Source organism: Salvelinus alpinus, chromosome 4, assembly GCF_045679555.1.
Source record: "Salvelinus alpinus chromosome 4, SLU_Salpinus.1, whole genome shotgun sequence".
Classification (NCBI taxonomy): Eukaryota; Metazoa; Chordata; class Actinopteri; order Salmoniformes; family Salmonidae; genus Salvelinus; species Salvelinus alpinus.
This window is the reverse complement of record NC_092089.1, coordinates 91,318,923-91,338,919: the sequence shown is the minus strand read 5'-3', so window position 1 is coordinate 91,338,919 and position 19,997 is coordinate 91,318,923. Positions and strand designations below refer to the sequence as shown.

The window sequence follows — 19,997 nt, the reverse complement described above, 5'->3', positions numbered from 1 at the left end:
TGGATAGATGAGAATGATGTATTACACCCCTCCCTCCAATCAGACTATAGCATACCCACCTCCTGCTCAGTTCAACCAAGGAAGCTTTGCAGCATATTTCTACTGCTCTACCCCCTCCCTTGCTCTCTCCATCTCCCTCCCTCCCTCTCTCTCCATCTCTCTTCCTCCCTTCTCCAGGAGTCCAGAAATTCATAAGAGCCATTCGTTTAATAATTCTATTTAGTTTATGTCTAGCGTGTGTAGTACACACACACACACAAACAGGCAAGGCTCAGATTTAGTTAGTCCTGGTTGGTTCCAACAGGAAGCTACCGCAACACGTTGGAGTTATCAATATTCTGTTGGTGACGAGTCAGAGGAAACGAGGGAAGACGAGAAGGGGGAAAAAAGACGTGGAGAGGGAGGAGGAACGAGGCTCGAACACTGTGCGCAAGTGTGCAAGGCAGGAGAGAGCGAGAGAGCGAGAGAGAGCGAGAGAGAGCGAGAGAGAGCGAGAGAGAGCGAGAGAGAGAGAGAGAGAGCGAGAGAGAGAGAGAGCGAGAGAGAGAGAGAGAGAGAGAGAGAAACAGCACTGATGATCGACGCCAGGCTGCCACCACTCTGTAGTAGTGAGTGGCTGCAACAAAAGCACAGAATAACATCCCTGGCTTTTCGCTCGTCTTTTCTCTCTGCCACTGGCTGCCTGCGTCGTTAGCCGGCTGCTCGGAACGCCCAGAGCCTATAGGAGAAGAGCAGCACGCTCATCGCTGCAGTAGGCTGTGTTGCCACCACGGACCGACTAACCCAACGGCTCTGCCTGCCATCAACAAGTTAGGGACTGGACGGTTAAGGGAAGGAGAGGACCCACCCCCAACCAAGAGGGGCACCATTTGATCCTCAATTAACCAATTGAGCTGACATCATTGCAGTGGAAAGACGAAAGAGAACGAAGGGAACAAAACAAAAAAAAAGGAGGGGGGGGTGGAACAGCAGCGAGAAGCTGCATTCCGAGCCAGGGCGCTTTGGACGCAAATCACCAACAAACAAAAAAACTATTGATAAAATAAAAATGCACCTTTTTTTGATAATGTGGGATTAAAACTACATAAGGAAAGAGGACAAATAGAAACCCGACAACATCGACATGGGATTTGTGATTTTGTTTCAATTGGGAGGGCTCCAGAGCATCGCTGCCACTTTCTTATTTCAGGAAGAGAAGAGCCCGGTTCCTTTTGTGATTTCTACTCAAAAGGGCTTTTCTTTCCTCCCTTTGGATTTGTGTTCCTTCTGGCTGCTTCGGGAGTCCGCTGTAGAAAAGGACAGTTGAATGCAGCCTCCGACGTGCACAAAAGAATGGGTAAGTTATCCTCTTTTATCCAGAGAGTCTGGACCTGAATAGAAAACAGAGTGAAAAGGAAGGGGGGGGGGGGGGGGGGCTGAAGGCTAATAGGGGTATTCAAGGCTTGTCTACTTCCTTCCAATGTCATCCTCCTCTTCTCTCTCTACTCCATTTTCCTTTGGGGGGAGGGGGGGGGGGGGGGGGGCAAGTCGTGATTTCTGATTACATTAAACGACCAACTGACGTGTTGTATAACAGCGCAAAAATTTATATATACACACACACATTGGTATGACACATCCTTCAAAGCAAATTCTTAAAGAATGTTGAGTCAGCGGAACCAAAATAAAAAAATCTACGGAATCAAAACTGATTCTAGAAGCAGAGAGACGAGGAAAGAACATTCATTTAAAAAATAAAAAAATAAAAAATAACCTGCAGATCTTTGTCGGATCATAACCCATTACGACAAGTCAGCGCAAAGGGAGGAAAACGAGCTGAAGGGAGGAAAACGAGCTGAAGGGAGGGCGAGAAAAGTCCTCCACATCGCAGCTTCATGTATTAATACAGGAGCTTCACATGTAACAGAATCCTCTCAGGCAGGTTACGCTTCATCTCCCTTCCTTCCTTCCTTGCCCACCGTCAAAGTAAACTCTGAACACTTGTGTTCATGTACACAGCAGTGATGCTACGTGGTCGATGATATGTGAAATTCAGGAATAGTGGGGGGGGGGGTTGGAGAGAGAGCAAGAGAAAGATGAGAGGGAGAGAGAACAGGATCAAAAATAAAAACAGTTACCACAAGTCAGCAGTATGTGCGCTGCAGAGATTAGCTTTCCCTCCCATTGGTTGATTTTATTATCTTTAAACCCCCCCCAGGTTTCCATTCAAGGTGGCCATTGGTGGGACCTGCACCAACGGCATTGTGCCTGTGTGTGATCAGCATGCTGCTGTGCCTGCTGTCTCCTGCGTCATGCACAACCTGCCCCCAGAAATGCCGCTGCGAGGACCAGCAGTTCTACTGCGACACTCAGGGGCTGGAGGCGCCCCCGGATGGCGTTGACCGGGGGGCTCTGGGGTTGTCGCTCCGCCACAACAGCATCGCTGAACTGAGCCCGGACCAGTTCTATGGCTTCTCCCAGCTCACCTGGCTCCACCTGGACCACAACCAGGTCACCACGGTGCAGGAGGACGCCTTCCAGGGGCTCTACAAACTCAAAGACCTCAACCTGAGCTCCAACCGGATCACAAAGCTGCCAAACACAACCTTCATCCACCTCATCAACCTACAGATCCTGGACCTGTCCTTCAACCTGATGACTGCGCTGGAGCCTGAGCTGTTCCATGGCCTCCGCAAGCTGCAGATCCTCCACCTGCGCTCCAACTCGCTGCGCACCACCCCCGTCCGGGCCTTCTGGGACTGCCGCAGCCTTGAGTACCTGGGTCTGTCCAACAACCGGCTGCGGAGCCTGGCCCGGAACGGCTTCGCTGGCCTCATTAAGCTTAGAGAACTCCACTTGGAACACAACCAGCTGACTAAGATCAACCTGGCTCACTTCCCCCGCCTGGTGGCTTTGCAGTTCCTTTACCTGCAGTGGAACAAGATCTCCAACCTGACCTGCGGTATGGAGTGGACCTGGACCACGCTGGAGAAGATGGACCTCACGGGGAACGAGATCCGGGTGCTGACCCCGGACGTGTTCGAGACGCTGCCCAACCTGAAGATCCTCCTACTGGATAACAACAAGCTAGGCAGCATGGACCCTCTGGTCTTGGATATGTGGCGGTCTCTAGGTACCGTGGGGTTGTCCAGCAACCTTTGGGATTGTACCAAACGTATCTGCTCCCTGGCCACTTGGCTCAGCACCTTCAAGGGGAGGTGGGAACACTCCATCCTGTGTCACACCCCCGAGTACGCCCAGGGCGAGGAGATACTGGACGCCGTTTATGGATTCCAACTTTGTCTGAATTTTACGGCGGCGCCACCTGTCGTCATGACCACAAGCACTTTGTCAATGGTCACGGACGCGCCAACAGGCACGACGGCGGAGGTCACCAGCTTCCTGTTCGGAGTAATGAAGCAGACACCCACGCAGAACTTCTATGGGGATTTTGGGCGCTTTACGACCGTAACGACAACGACCGCCGCGCCGCGCACCGCCCTGGCAACCACAGTGGAGGGCGGGAGTGGAGCGGTGGGACCCCCGGAGGACTTCTCGGAGACGGACAACACGGTCCTAACCCAGAGGGTGATCATTGGAACGATGGTCCTTCTGTTTACCTTCTTCCTCATCATTTTCGTTGTGTTCATCTCACGGAAGTGCTGCCCTCCTACCATGCGCAGGATACGCCAGTGCACGGCCATGCAGAACCGCCGCCAGATGAGGACCCAGCAGCGGCAGCAAATGGCGGACCTGGCCACGCAGGTACCCTATAACGAGTACGAACCCAGCCACGAGGAGGGAGCGCTGGTTATCATCAATGGCTACGGGCAGTGCAAGTGTCAACAGCTGCCTTACAAAGAGTGTGAAGTGTAAACTATGTATTCCTCCTGCAGCAGCATATGGGCTGTTTACCATTCTGACCATTTCAAAACAATACAGGGTTTGTTTTTTGCTCCCCCCCCCCCCAGTTTATACAACAAAAAAAGCAAACTTTCTACTCGCTAGCTCTGAGAAATCAATGCGATAAGTACATTGAGTGGGAGAGTTGATGACTGGTGGGTGGAACGGACAGTGAAGAGACTGATGATGAGGATGCAGTAGGAATAGTCACATTTATTTTTATATGAATGCAAGATTGTTCATATCAAGCTGTGGGCAATCGGTCTCCACAGGAAAGAGAAAAAAAAAATGGTAGACAGGTTTGTCACCACATTACTATCAGTCACTATGTTCCACAGCACAGAGGAGATGAAATCTTTAGCCAAGATGTCTGGAGACTAATCCCTCTTACTACGAGACGGTAAGGCTACAGATACATGGTCTATATCATTTCCAAGGGGAATCAGTGTGGGACATTTGATTATGACGACAGATAAGATGCACGGTAGCCACAGTCTGTCACCATCACAATCACTTGTTGGTACAGTAGTGAGTATATAAAAGGGGTTGGTTATTAAATTAAAAGCTTTTTTTATTCACATTTGTTCATTTTTTGGTAAATTACTATGAATATTGAATAAATGTTTATTTATGTCACAATCTGAATTAAATCTCCAACAGAAAATGGAATCTAAAACATTACTTGGTTGCTATTTATGTTCCATATAACGTGCATTTCCTCCCTCTGGATCCAAACGGGATCTTTCAACTCTGGTCCGTGAACACCCATTAGCCTTTTTGTCTTAATTTGATTCGCTTAAGTCCGTTGCCTAGCCATTAAATGTAAAAGCTTAGCCCTGTACGTGGGAAGGTTCACGTCCAGTATGCCCCACTACCTGCTTAGCCAAACCGTCTACAGTATCTATGACATGTGGAGATGCATCAGACCACGTAAACACTTCACCATCATCAGCCACACTGTAGTGTTAAAGAGATTAGTGTAACAACCAGCATCCTCACTGACAGTAACTGGTAACCCGCAGCTTAACCTTTTTCTACTGCGATGTACACCAGGAGCCAACAGACACACACAAGGTAGATTTTTTGGAGAGGTAGTATCAGATATCTAGCTAGTACAGAGAGAGATTAATGATGAACAATGAAAAACCCATTCTGCTCTGCAGTCTCTCTCCCTCTTATGCTGAAAATACATTTGTCCCAGGAGGAGTCCCAGTCGTATTAGAGCTCCCAGCTAGCCAGCCTCCATGGAAGAGCACAGACCCTAATCAGCTCTGACAGCGTCAACATTGAACCAATTAAGGACAGGCAAAAATAATCTAATATTCTGTCTCCCACACCAGTGATCCAAGCAAAGATTTAGCTTGCTACTGCTGCCAGTCAGTCGGCCACTCAAAAAACACAGTCGGTACAAACATACATCATCCTTCACTCAACACGGCCAACTAGGGCATTTATCTCCATACCGCGAATCCTACTCTTGTGAGAGACTGTCAGACTGAAAGGCTGACATTTCCCTTTGGAAAGAGAGGGGGGGGGGCAGGCCGAAAGGAAAAGAGAGGGGGGGAAACAGGCAGAAGAGAGAAGGGGAAAAACAGGCAGAAAGGAGGGGGGGGGGGAACAGGCAGAGAGGAGAGGAGAGGGGAAAACAGGCAGAGAAGAGAAGGGGGAAAAACAGGCAGAGAAGAGAAGGGGAAAAACAGGCAGAGAGGAGGGGGAAAAACAGGCAGAGAGGAGGGGGAAAAACAGGCAGAGAGGAGGGGGAAAAACAGGCAGAGAGGAGGGGGAAAACAGGCAGAGAGGAGGGGGAAAACAGGCAGAGAGGAGGGGGAAAACAGGCAGAGAGGAGGGGGAAAACAGGCAGAGAGGAGGGGGAAAACAGGCAGAGAGGAGGGGGAAAACAGGCAGAAAGGAGAGGGAAAACGGGCAGAAAGGAGAGGAGAGAAGGGGGGAAAACAGGCAGAAAGGAGAGGAGAGAAAACAGGCAGAGAGGAGAGGAGAAGGGGGGAAACAAACAGAAAGACAAAAGGGGGGGGGAACAAACAGGCAGAAAGACAAAAAAATGGAGGGGTAACTACTAAACAAAAAGAAAGAGGGGTCCCGTTGACTCTAGATAATTACCCTGCACAGCAACATAGGATTTTACAAAAGGGTTAAACTCTTGAGAATCTCCCCTGAGGACGAATGCAGCTCCTGTGATCAGCAAACAGAGGGGGCTGGGGCTCAGGGCTCAGGGCTAAGGCTCAGGGCTAAGGCTCAGGCTCGGGGCTAAGGCTCAGGCTCAGGGCTAAGGCCCAGGGCTAAGGCTCAGGGCTAAGGCTCAGGGCTAAGGCCCAGGGCTAAGGCTCAGGGCTAAGGCTCAGGGCTAAGGCCCAGGGCTCAGGGCTAAGGCCCAGGGCTAAGGCTCAGGGCTAAGGCTCAGGGCTAAGGCTCAGGGCTAAGGCCCAGGGCTAAGGCTCAGAGCTAAGGCTCAGAGCTAAGGCTCAGGGCTAAGGCTCAGGGCTAAGGCTCAGGGCTAAGGCTCAGGGCTAAGGCTCAGGGCTAAGGCTCAGGGCTAAGGCTCAGGCTCAGGCTCAGGCTCAGGCTCAGGCTCAGGGCTCAGGGCTCAGGGCTCAGGGCTCAGGGCTCAGGGCTCAGGGCTCAGGGCTCAGGGCTCAGGGCTCAGGCAGAGGAGGTTGAGAGGCAGGTTAAAGACACATTGGTATGCAGCACAGAGAGGATATGTATTAACATCAGACTAAAGCAGCCGCCACTGCAGCAACCCTCTCTCCCCCTCCATCTGCACGTCTTTTTGTGCTCTGTTTGGAAGGTAGGGGGCAGGGAGAGAGAGGAAAGGAGAATGAGGAGGAGGAGAGAGAGGTGGGGGGAGGAGGGGTAGCGAGGATAGACTGGCAACCAGGTGGTCATGCTTATAAAAGGGAATGAGCATTCTTCAGGACAGGTCATGTTATTCTATGGGGTTAAGAAACTGAGGGGAGTGGGGGGGAGCAGTGCCTCCCAAACTGCACCCTATCCCCTACACAGTGCACCAATTTAGACCAGTGCCCTATGGGTTCTGGTTAAAGTAGTGCACTATATAGGATAGTGTGTCATTTGGGACAAATCCCAGAATGACAAAATGGTGCCATCCCCTTAGGGCTGGGACAACAACGAGGAGAGGGGATAACGTCCCCTTAGGGCTGGGACAACAACGAGGAGAGAGGATAACATCCCCTTAGGGCTGGGACAACAACGAGGAGAGAGGATAACGTCCCCTTAGGGCTGGGACAACAACGAGGAGAGAGGATAACATCCCCTTAGGGCTGGGACAACAACGAGGAGAGAGGATAACATCCCCTTAGGGCTGGGACAACGACGAGGAGAGAGGATAACGTCCCCTTAGGGCTGGGACAACGACGAGGAGAGAGGATAACGTCCCCTTAGGGCTGGGACAACAACGAGCAGAGAGGGGATAACGTCCCCTTAGGGCTGGGACAACAACGAGGAGAGGATAACATCCCCTTAGGGCTGGGACAACAACGAGGAGAGGATAACATCCCCTTAGGGCTGGGACAACAACGAGGAGAGGGGATAACGTCCCCTTAGGGCTGGGACAACAACGAGGAGAGAGGATAACGTCCCCTTAGGGCTGGGACAACAACGAGGAGAGAAGATAACATCCCCTTAGGGCTGGGACAACAACGAGGAGAGAGGATAACATCCCCTTAGGGCTGGGACAACAACGAGGAGAGAAGATAACGTCCCCTTAGGGCTGGGACAACAACGAGGAGAGAGGAAAACATCCCGTTAGGGCTGGGACAACAACGAGGAGAGAAGATAACGTCCCCTTAGGGCTGGGACAACAACGAGGAGAGAAGATAACGTCCCCTTAGGGCTGGGACAACAACGAGCAGAGAGGGGAGTAAAACATCACCTTGGCAATGTCACCTCCTAGAAAAACTCAAATCAAAACAAAAAGAAAGCAAGCGGGAGAAAGTTAAGTATGAAAGGAATTGGCACTGGCTCAGACTCCCCGTTTGTCATGCAGATTTTAGCCAAGTTCTATTAGATAAGAGAAAGGGTGTTTTTGAAGTCCTCCATCTGCAAAGATGTGGAAATGCTTTAGAATAGACAGAGAGACTCTTGATTGAAGTGACTGGGGTGGGATAGGAGGAGAGGAAGGATGGCCCCCAAGAGGGCGCTATGAAGTGTCATCGGTGTTGAAACAGACTTCTGACGGAGCCAAGCTAATAGGCAAACCCAAGGATTTTTCAAAAGCAGTGCATAATAAAGGCAATAATTTGCCATTTGGGATGCAGTCCTATACACTGTCAACAGTGACGTGGTCTCACTAGGAGTCCTATATACGCTGTCAACAGTGACGTGGTCTCCGTAGGAGTCCTATACACTGTCAACAGTGACGTGGGTCTCCCTAGGAGTCCTATACGCTGTCAACAGTGACGTGGTCTCACTAGGAGTCCTATACACTGTCAACAGTGACGTGGTCTCCCTAGGAGTCCTATACACTGTCAACAGTGACGTGGCTCTCGCTAGGAGTCCTATACACTGTCAGTGACGTGGTCTCCCTGGGAGTCCTATACACTGTCAACAGTGACGTGGTCTCCCTAGGAGTCCTATACGCTGTCAACAGTGACGTGGTCTCCCTAGGAGTCCTATACGCTGTCAACAGTGACGTGGGTCTCCCTAGGAGTCCTATACGCTGTCAACAGTGACGTGGTCTCCCTAGGAGTCCTATACGCTGTCAACAGTGACGTGGTCTCCCTAGGAGTCCTATACGCTGTCAACAGTGACGTGGTCTCCCTAGGAGTCCTATAAACTGTCAACAGTGACGTGGTCTCCCTAGGAGTCCTATACGCTGTCAACAGTGACGTGGTCTCCCTAGGAGTCCTATACGCTGTCAACAGTGACGTGGGTCTCCCTAGGAGTCCTATACGCTGTCAACAGTGACGTGGTCTCCCTAGGAGTCCTATACGCTGTCAGTGACGTGGGTCTCCCTAGGAGTCCTATACGCTGTCAACAGTGACGTGGTCTCCCTAGGAGTCCTATACGCTGTCAACAGTTACGTGGGTCTCCCTAGGAGTCCTATACGCTGTCAACAGTGACGTGGTCTCCCTAGGAGTCCTATACGCTGTCAACAGTGACGTGGGTCTCCCTAGGAGTCCTATACGCTGTCAACAGTGACGTGGGTCTCCCTAGGAGTCCTATACGCTGTCAACAGTGACGTGGTCTCCCTAGGAGTCCTATACGCTGTCAACAGTGACGTGGTCTCCCTAGGAGTCCTATACGCTGTCAACAGTGACGTGGTCTCCCTAGGAGTCCTATACGCTGTCAACAGTGACGTGGTCTCCCTTGGAGTCCTATACGCTGTCAACAGTGACGTGGTCTCCCTGGGAGTCCTATACGCTGTCAACAGTGACGTGGTCTCCCTAGGAGTCCTATACGCTGTCAACAGTGACGTGGGTCTCACTAGGAGTCCTATACGCTGTCAACAGTGACGTGGTCTCCCTAGGAGTCCTATACGCTGTCAACAGTGACGTGGGTCTCCCTAGGAGTCCTATACGCTGTCAACAGTGACGTGGTCTCCCTAGGAGTCCTATACGCTGTCAACAGTGACGTGGGTCTCCCTAGGAGTCCTATACGCTGTCAACAGTGACGTGGGTCTCCCTAGGAGTCCTATACGCTGTCAACAGTGACGTGGTCTCCCTAGGAGTCCTATACGCTGTCAACAGTGACGTGGTCTCCCTAGGAGTCCTATACGCTGTCAACAGTGACGTGGTCTCCCTAGGAGTCCTATACGCTGTCAACAGTGACGTGGTCTCCCTTGGAGTCCTATACGCTGTCAACAGTGACGTGGTCTCCCTGGGAGTCCTATACGCTGTCAACAGTGACGTGGTCTCCCTAGGAGTCCTATACGCTGTCAACAGTGACGTGGGTCTCACTAGGAGTCCTATACGCTGTCAGTGACGTGGTCTCCCTAGGAGTCCTATACGCTGTCAACAGTGACGTGGGTCTCCCTAGGAGTCCTATACGCTGTCAACAGTGACGTGGTCTCCCTAGGAGTCCTATACGCTGTCAACAGTGACGTGGGTCTCCCTAAGAGTCCTATACGCTGTCAACAGTGACGTGGTCTCCCTAGGAGTCCTATACGCTGTCAACAGTGACGTGGTCTCCCTAGGAGTCCTATACGCTGTCAACAGTGACGTGGTCTCCCTAGGAGTCCTATACGCTGTCAACAGTGACGTGGTCTCCCTAGGAGTCCTATACGCTGTCAACAGTGACGTGGGTCTCCCTAGGAGTCCTATACGCTGTCAACAGTGACGTGGTCTCCCTAGGAGTCCTATACGCTGTCAACAGTGACGTGGGTCTCCCTAGGAGTCCTATACGCTGTCAACAGTGACGTGGTCTCCCTAGGAGTCCTATACGCTGTCAACAGTGACGTGGTCTCCCTAGGAGTCCTATACGCTGTCAACAGTGACGTGGGTCTCCCTAGGAGTCCTATACGCTGTCAACAGTGACGTGGGTCTCCCTAGGAGTCCTATACGCTGTCAACAGTGACGTGGGTCTCCCTAGGAATCCTATACACTGTCAACAGTGACGTGGTCTCCCTAGGAGTCCTATACACTGTCAACAGTGACGTGGTCTCCCTAGGAGTCCTATACGCTGTCAACAGTGACGTGGTCTCCCTAGGAGTCCTATACGCTGTCAACAGTGACGTGGTCTCCCTAGGAGTCCTAAACGCTGTCAACAGTGACGTGGGTCTCCCTAGGAGTCCTATACGCTGTCAACAGTGACGTGGGTCTCCCTAGGAGTCCTATACGCTGTCAACAGTGACGTGGGTCTCCCTAGGAATCCTATACGCTGTCAACAGTGACGTGGTCTCCCTAGGAGTCCTATACGCTGTCAACAGTGACGTGGTCTCCCTAGGAGTCCTATACGCTGTCAACAGTGACGTGGTCTCCCTAGGAGTCCTATACGCTGTCAACAGTGACGTGGTCTCCCTAGGAGTCCTATACGCTGTCAACAGTGACGTGGTCTCCCTAGGAGTCCTATACGCTGTCAACAGTGACGTGGTCTCCCTAGGAGTCCTATACGCTGTCAACAGTGACGTGGTCTCCCTAGGAGTCCTATACGCTGTCAACAGTGACGTGGTCTCCCTAGGAGTCCTATACGCTGTCAACAGTGACGTGGGTCTCCCTAGGAGTCCTATACGCTGTCAACAGTGACGTGGTCTCCCTAGGAGTCCTATACGCTGTCAACGTACGAGCCGAGCAGAGCAGGAGGCAGCAGGTGTTCCAACCAACCATCCACACAGCAGCATACTGTTTCAGTCAGTCACACAACTCAAATGTTTTTTTGGAGGCGTTGTTCCATTGTATTTTGTCCCAAACTAAGCCATGCCATGCATTCCCATTTTGATGTCTCTGGAAAAAAAACTAATTTTGGATTTACATTTTTTCTATCAAGGCTAAGAACCGCTTTACTGTCGTCCCAAATTACCTGCATGTTCCAAGAAACCAGTCGGAGCTGACTTCAGTCTGAATGTCATTCAGATAATAACAGAAGCCTTATTTCTAAATGAATGGCCCACGGATAGACAGGATGGACCAGAGAGACAGTGTATAGTAGTATATTTTTTAGGGGAGGGAAGGGGGGGGGGGAAAAGTGTTGGCAAACATTTGACATCACTTAAAGATTACAGCTTGTAAAATGGTGACTAAAAAGCCACAATTTGTAGAAATGTGCATCCGTTTTTCCGACTCTGTCAAATACATTTTTGGGGGGGGGCTGTTTTCTTGTCATACTCTGAAGCCTTGCTCTCACTCCCCCTAGACCCTTCCTGATGACCTCTGTGCCAAATTAATGCTTGTCTTCGCTCCCCTTTTGTATTGTAATATGTACAATTTCATATCTGTAAAGTGGATAAGATGTGGCAAAACTGAAAAAAAATATCTTTTTTTTTCTTCCTTAAAACATATATTTTTAAATAAAAATGGTTACAATTAATTTCTTCGGTCTGATTTCCCGGCCCCCCATGAGAACTGGTTTTAAATAAGTGATGCTTATTACATGACATTGTCCCTCTTCAAACTGTCTGTCTTGGTGATGCTTAATCATCAATGCAGGATTCAGCCCCAACCAAGAGTTGGCATGGTGATCTAGTCCAACCGAATCCTCCAATCATATCACGGCATGGTGATCTAGAATCCTCCAATCATATCACGCCATGGTGATCTAGTCTAATAGAATCCTCCAATCATATCACGGCATGGTGATCTAGTCTAATAGAATCCTCCAATCATATCACGGCATGGTGATCTAGTGCAAAAGAATCCTCCAATCATATCACGGCATGGTGATCTAGTCCAACAGAATCCTCCAATCATATCACGGCATGGTGATCTAGAATCCTCCAATCATATCACAGCATGGTGATCTAGTCGAATAGAATCCTCCAATCATATCACGGCATGGTGATCCAGTCCAAAATAATCCTCCAATCATATCACGCCATGGTGATCTAGTCCAACCGAATCCTCCAATCATATCACGCCATGGTGATCTAGTCCAACCAAATCCTCCAATCATATCACGCCATGGTGATCTAGTCTAATAGAATCCTCCAATCATATCACAGCATGGTGATCTAGTCCAAAAGAATCCTCCAATCATATCACGGCATGGTGATCTAGTCCAAAATAATCCTCCAATCATATCACGGCATGGTGATCTAGTCCAAAATAATCCTCCAATCACATCACGCCATGATGATCTAGTCCAACAGAATCCTCTATTACATTGTACTCTTCATCTTGTCCTGCAGGCTAAATATGTCGTAAAATGGAGACGATGCCTTCCTGTTTATTAGACAACGGCCATTAGAATGATTTCTATATATTCTACAACAGGTGGTGACATTACAGTAGAGGGTTGTTTGTTATGAGAGAACAGATATTTCCGCAAGGTAAAGAGGTTAGATATCATTCCATGTCCAAAATGGCACCCTTGTTACCTATATAGTGAACTAAATCCAATAGGGCTCTGGTCAAAAGTAGTGCACTATTTGAAAAATAGGGTGCCATTTGGAAGGCAATCCCCAAGACTACATGCAGTCTGAATAACTCCCATCAAAACGGACGGGACATTTGTGTGAGTCTTCTCCAGTCAAGCAGTTCCAACAACCACGATAAACACACAATGATTGACACTGGTTGAAAGTGATTATTTAAAACAAAAACAGAGAATGACGAGGAAAGACTAAAAGTACCTCAAGAGTTTAGCTGGAGGCTTAACGTGTCCTATTTTATTTGGTACATTATTTTCTTTTAAGCGTAACCTTTTTCCCCCCCCTTCTTTTTGTTTTTGTTCTGCTTGTTACTGTGAAAGAGGGTCTTTGCGTCCCTGTTCTGTTACGATGCAGGGCTCTGGAACATGCTACTGATTGTTGTGTAGCTGTTATATCGTTGGTAGATTTCAGGAGGACAGGGGATTGGGTGAGGCAGCATGACACTGATGTAAAGAAGATGACAAAGGTTGTGCCCTAAATGCCACCCTATTCTCGTTCCCTTTATAATGCATTACTTTACCAGGGCCATAGTGCTCCGGTCTAAAGCAGTGCACTATATAGGGAATAGGGTGACACAACCTTAACCTACAAAACAGGGTAAAGTCAGACTTAGCTAGCTAACCTACACGGTAGGTGTGTGCAACGAACACACATAACAGCAGCCAAGGTGAACAATCTCCATGGCTAATGTACCACATCCACCCTTCATGACAGACAAGGACAAAGGTAACTACTGAGTAATGCAATCCTGTTCCTTCAGACAGAGGACAGAGAGTCAGGCAGGGCAGAGCGTCAGGCAGGGCGCAGAGTCAGGCAGGGGGCAGAGTCAGGCAGGGCGCAGAGTCAGGCAGGGCGCAGAGTCAGGCAGGGCGCAGAGTCAGGCAGGGCGCAGAGTCAGGCAGGGCGCAGAGTCAGGCAGGGCGCAGAGTCAGGCAGGGCGCAGAGTCAGGCAGGGCGCAGAGTCAGGCAGGGCGCAGAGTCAGGCAGGGCGCAGAGTCAGGCAGGGCGCAGAGTCAGGCAGGGCGCAGAGTCAGGCAGGGCGCAGAGTCAGGCAGGGCGCAGAGTCAGGCTGCCGGTAGGAACATGGCACTACTCCCACAGTACTGAGTCATAAGGACTACCCAACAGCATTTCATTAAGACATTACTGTTTCAAAAGAGTCCATTGTGTGTTTATTGAAGCGGAGTAGTAGCAAGGCTGGAGCGAGAGAAGGAGAATTCATGATTGGTTGGTTCTAGCAGTGACCATGGTCAGCGGTGACCTAAAGTATGTGATCAGAGGCACTGCCTACGGGCCTTTTATCTGGGGAGGAGGAGGAGAGGGGGAGAGGGGGGGGAGGAGGAGAGGGGGGGGAGGAGAGGAGGGGGAGGAGGAGAGGGAGGGGGGGGGAGGAGGAGGAGAGGGGGGGGGAGGAGAGGGGGGGGGGGGAGGAGAGGGGGAGAGGGGGGGGAGGAGGAGGAGGAGAGGGGGGAGGAGGAGAGGGGGGGGGGAGGAGAGGGGGAGAGGGGGAGAGGGGGGGGGGGAGGAGAGGGGGGGGAGGAGGAGGAGGAGAGGGGAGGAAAAGACTTGGGCTGAATATGACAATGATTTATGGGTGAAGTTGTGCTTCTCGGACCAACTGTGACTCAAGTCCATCTCAGCGGCCACTATTATTTTATTTGTATTTAACCTTTATTTAACTAGGCAAGTCGGTAGCTGGGGAGCTATTGGCTCACGGAGGACGGCTTTGTCACTCTGCACTGCTGGACTTCCTCTTCAGATTCACCAAAACAAGCAACTAACTCAAAAGGTCACGTTTTAATTTGGTGTTGCCCCGTGTGTCAGGGCTTGGCCCATTTGGACAAAATGTTAAAAAGGAGAGAGAGAAAAACTCTGGACGGAGATGGATTTCTCGACCAGAGGCATCCAAGAGGATTATACAGTTCAGAGAGGGTTGAGGACTGATAGGATCTTTAAAACATTTGTCCAGTTCTGGGTTGTCAGAAAGCATCTTCCCAATTAACAGTAAAGGTCAGATGTCAGTCACTAGAGAGGACAGAGTGTAGAAGAAGCACAGCTAAGACGTTCCCAATATAAGAAAAGCAAAGCCTTTTATGCTTACTCATTCAAATTACCTGCCAGATGTTAATTTGCTTCCTTCATTAACAGAGTTTGAAAAATATGAAAGGTACTATCAGTCTGTTTTAGGTTTGATAGCGAGGACCTGAGGCAGGAAAGAAGGCAGAGACAGGGTGGGCTAGGGGGAGACAGGGTGGGCTAGGGGGAGACAGGGTGGGCTAGGGGGAGACAGGGTGGGCTAGGGGAGACAGGGTGGGCTAGGGGAGACAGGGTGGGCTAGGGGAGACAGGGTGGGCTAGGGGAGACAGGGTGGGCTAGGGGAGACAGGGTGGGCTAGGGGAGACAGGGTGGGCTAGGGGAGACAGGGTGGGCTAGGGGAGACAGGGTGGGCTAGGGGAGACAGGGTGGGCTAGGGGAGGACAGGGTGGGCTAGGGGGGGACAGGGTGGGCTAGGGGGGGACAGGGTGGGCTAGGGGGGGACAGGGTGGGCTAGGGGGGGACAGGGTGGGCTAGGGGAGACAGGGTGGGCTAGGGGAGACAGGGTGGGCTAGGGGAGACAGGGTGGGCTGGGGGGGACAGGGTGGGCTAGGGGGGACAGGGTGGGCTAGGGGGGACAGGGTGGGCTAGGGGGGACAGGGTGGGCTAGGGGGGACAGGGTGGGCTAGGGGGGACAGGGTGGGCTGGGGGGGACAGGGTGGGCTAGGGGGGGACAGGGTGGGCTAGGGGGGACAGGGTGGGCTAGGGGGGACAGGGTGGGCTAGGGGGGACAGGGGGGGGACAGGGTGGGCTGGGGGGGACAGGGTGGGCTAGGGGGGACAGGGTGGGCTAGGGGGACAGGGTGGAAGCTGAAGGACACCGATTCTTCCCCGGTGCTCCCTATCTGCTATTAGAGACGGCTGTAGCAGTAGCAGCAGCAGCAGAATCAGCTTTCATTAGCCCGGCCCAGTGTCGTGGTTGCTCATCAAAGCCCTCTAGAAACAGGGAAGTGATGGCTGAGGTAGCTACGCAGCGCCATGATAGAGTAGAACAAAGGAAGGAAGGAAAGAGTTGCTTTTCATAATAATGTTTTATTGAACTGAAGCTACCCACACACCAAGCTTAGGTTCTAAAATATATATACACACACACATATATACACACACACATACACACATATACATATATATATATATACATATACATATACACATATATATACATACTATATTTTTTTTGCCAGAGCACACCCCATACTGTTCCTGGAGCTACAGGAACCCGTCAGAAAAGAGGGATATCCACAAAATGTTCCACCACGCTGCCAGACCCTGATCACACACTGGATGTGGTCCATCCATAGCAACCAGGGTGGAACCGCCACACCAGACCAATCATTTACTGAGGAAAAACATGGTCCAGGAATACCAACACACCAGGGATGATAATGGTTAACCGTTAGTATCAGTCTATAGGTCATTGGCATAATTTCATGGAATTAAATTGGTGTCAGAATTTAACAATCTCGTCAGTCATGAAAAAGGAACAGTGTATTGGTCGACCGGAATTATTATTTTGCCGAAAATAGTAATGTACAGTGAGTTTGTCAGCTAACAGCTCTGTCTAGTCAGATAGCTGACGTTAAGCTAGCTACTTTCTATCTGACTAGACAGAGCTGTTAGCTGACGTTAAGCTAGCTACTTTCTAACAGCTCTGTCTAGTCAGATAGAAAGTAGCTAGCTTAACGTCGACTAACGGCTCTGTCTAGTCAGATAGAAAGTAGCTAGCTTAACGTCAGCTAACGGCTGTCTCTAAGTCAGAAAGTAGCTTTCTTATGTTAACTAATGTCTGTCTAGTCAGAGTGAGAAAGCCAGAGTGTAGACTCATTGCTAGGCAACTCACAGATACAGGCAGCAGGGAGCAGTGGGAGAGAGGAGCAGCACGAAAGCAGCTAACTGCTAAGCTAGCAACCAAAACAGTTTCACAGCATCTCTCTCCTGTTCTACTGGTTTTCATACACAGCTTTATTTCATAGTACAGAAGCCAAAGGCACAATTCTAGTCATTACCAACCAATCCTAGTTGTTGCAAGTTTCACACGGAGATGTTTAAACGGCGCTCGCATCGTTGCCACCTCAGCAGTGCGTCTTTCGGGACAGGGGTTTTATATTTTTTGCTAATTGCATTATGGGAAATGTATTCCATCGTCTTCTTCCTTACAGTAGTTGCATGTTCAATACTAGGAGGATATGCTTGCTATTGTCACATGTTCATTAAGCTCTTAATGAAAAACGTCCATTCCTTCCGTGCATAGTATTGATTGGGTTAGTCGGCAACAAAACGTACCGACATTTTGCATCCCTGCAACACAAACACCTAGGCTAGACATGCGCTCTCACACAGGGCTCCAGGTTGAGGGAAAACGCCTCATCTCCAGACAGGCATGTTATGAGAGGAGAAGAGAGATTTATGTGGAGGCAATTTATTTGGAGCCCTCTGCAATAATAATGCCTAGGTGAGAAGCGTCCCGGGCCTCTACAGGGTTGTACAGGCCTTACCCACCGGTGAACACCATGCCCATTTCAATTGATGGTTTTTATTTAATCAGGCTAATGGGTGGTCGGACTGGGCAACAAATACATTTAAAAATATATATATATATACACACACACACATAAATAAATAAATAAGCATACTGCAGCCAGGCAGGGAGACAGGGAAAGTGGTTGTGCGTAGCAGATTAGGATTATTAAGGTTAGAAAAAGGATTAGCTAAAATGCTCATTTTCACACCGCAGTATTTTTGCTCCACTAAATGTCACATCTGAAATACCTCTAAGTAATATAGATCAACCGAAGCAGCTGTTAATGTAGCCTAGCAGATCATCAAAAGGTATATTTTCCCAATAAGTCATCTGACAGAGGGCATCCCTGTTGTATTTATGGGAACGTGCAAATGTGACCTTTATATTTAATGCACAAAACCCTACTAGCTCCAGTACAGACTGTCAGTTAGGTGTGAGGTTGAGAAGTCATGCTGGTGGTCTTTGTAAAACATAACACAGCTCCTATTAAGAACACTTGCCAAGGGCGAGTGTCTCCAAACAGAGAAAGCGCCGCTGGTAGAGAAAGCAAAGTAGTTGTCCATCATCCGTTACCCAGACTCCCTCAGTGAGAGGAGAGAGTGTCAGGTCTGGCAGGGGGAGCATCAATCTTTCACACTGTGATCCGTCGCAAGGTGTCAAATCACGCCCGTCTGCGGATGTCTCCCAGTTAATAAAAAAATGGGAAACATTTGTCTCTATTTGGCCAAGACTTGGGAAATGGATCAGACAGCAGGCTCATCACGCCAGGAGGAAGGCCACAACAGGCTGGAGGAGACTACTGAAGCACCGCAGGTGATAGGTGGTAGAGTCAGTAGGGGGTGGTAGAGTCAGTAGGGGGTGGTAGAGTCAGTAGGGGGTGGTAGAGTCAGTAGGGGGTGGTAGAGTCAGTAGGGGGTGGTAGAGTCAGTAGGGGGTGGTAGAGTCAGTAGGAGGGAGGGGGTGGTAGAGTCAGTAGGGGGTGGTAGAGTCAGTAGGGGGTGGTAGAGTCAGTAGGAGGGAGGGGGTGGTAGAGTCAGTAGGAGGAAGTATCTTCTATCTGTGGTTGATCGTCTGAGAGAACCCAAGTTCCTAGCAGGAGGTTCAGGTTAGATCACGTCGCTGAGCTCCTTCACATACTCTTTACCATCCTTACATACGACCTTTGACCTCAGAACAGGAATGATCAGATATCCTCCAATTAAGAGTGAGACCCTCTGGTCTCCTCCTCCTCCCACCGACCCTCTGGTCTCTCAGCGTTAACTTCCTTCAGGAAATGACAAACACTAAGACATGACCGCTACGGTGTAAACATACTGGACACGACCGCTACGGTGTAAACATACCGGACACAACCACTACGGTATAAACATACTGGACACAACCACTACGGTGTAAACATACTGGACACAACCACTACGGTATAAACATACTGGACACAACCACTACGGTGTAAACATACCGGACACAACCACTACGGTGTAAACATACTGGACACAACCACTACGGTATAAACATACCGGACACAACCACTACGGTGTAAACATACTGGACACAACCACTACGGTATAAACATACTGGACACAACCACTACGGTGTAAACATACTGGACACAACCACTACGGTATAAACATACTGGACACAACCACTACGGTATAAACATACTGGACACAACCACTACGGTGTAAACATACTGGACACAACCACTACGGTATAAACATACTGGACACAACCACTACGGTATAAACATACCGGACACAACCACTACGGTATAAACATACTGGACACGACCACTACGGTATAAACATACCGGACACAACCACTACGGTGTAAACATACCGGACACAACCACTACGGTATAAACATACTGGACACAACCACTACGGTATAAACATACTGGACACAACCACTACGGTGTAAACATACTGGACACAACCACTACGGTATAAACATACCGGACACGACCACTACGGTATAAACATACTGGACACGACCACTACGGTGTAAACATACTGGACACAACCACTACGGTGTAAACATACTGGACACAACCACTACGGTGTAAACATACTGGACACAACCACTACGGTATAAACATACTGGACACAACCACTACGGTGTAAACATACTGGACACGACCACTACGGTGTAAACATACTGGACACGACCACTACGGTGTAAACATACTGGACACAACCACTACGGTATAAACATACTGGACACAACCACTACGGTATAAACATACTGGACACAACCACTACGGTGTAAACATACTGGACACAACCACTACGGTGTAAACATACCGGACACAACCACTACGGTATAAACATACTGGACACAACCACTACGGTATAAACATACTGGACACAACCACTACGGTATAAACATACTGGACACAACCACTACGGTGTAAACATACTGGACACAACCACTACGGTATAAG

At 49.8% G+C, this 19,997-nt stretch overlaps 2 protein-coding genes across 3 annotated transcripts in view; one reads left to right on the top strand and one right to left on the bottom strand.

Annotated features, from left to right (window-relative positions):
- Window positions 1-19,997, bottom strand: part of LOC139574671 (catenin alpha-1) — a 251,524-nt gene that overhangs the window by 133,870 nt on the left and 97,657 nt on the right. The window lies entirely within an intron of this gene.
- LOC139574672 (leucine-rich repeat transmembrane neuronal protein 2-like) lies at window positions 1,043-3,970 on the top strand. The gene is made up of 2 exons (XM_071399450.1): window positions 1,043-1,336; window positions 2,198-3,970. Exons 1-2 carry the CDS (start codon window positions 1,333-1,335, stop codon window positions 3,853-3,855), a joined length of 1,662 nt encoding a protein of 553 aa, XP_071255551.1. The 5' UTR covers window positions 1,043-1,332; the 3' UTR covers window positions 3,856-3,970.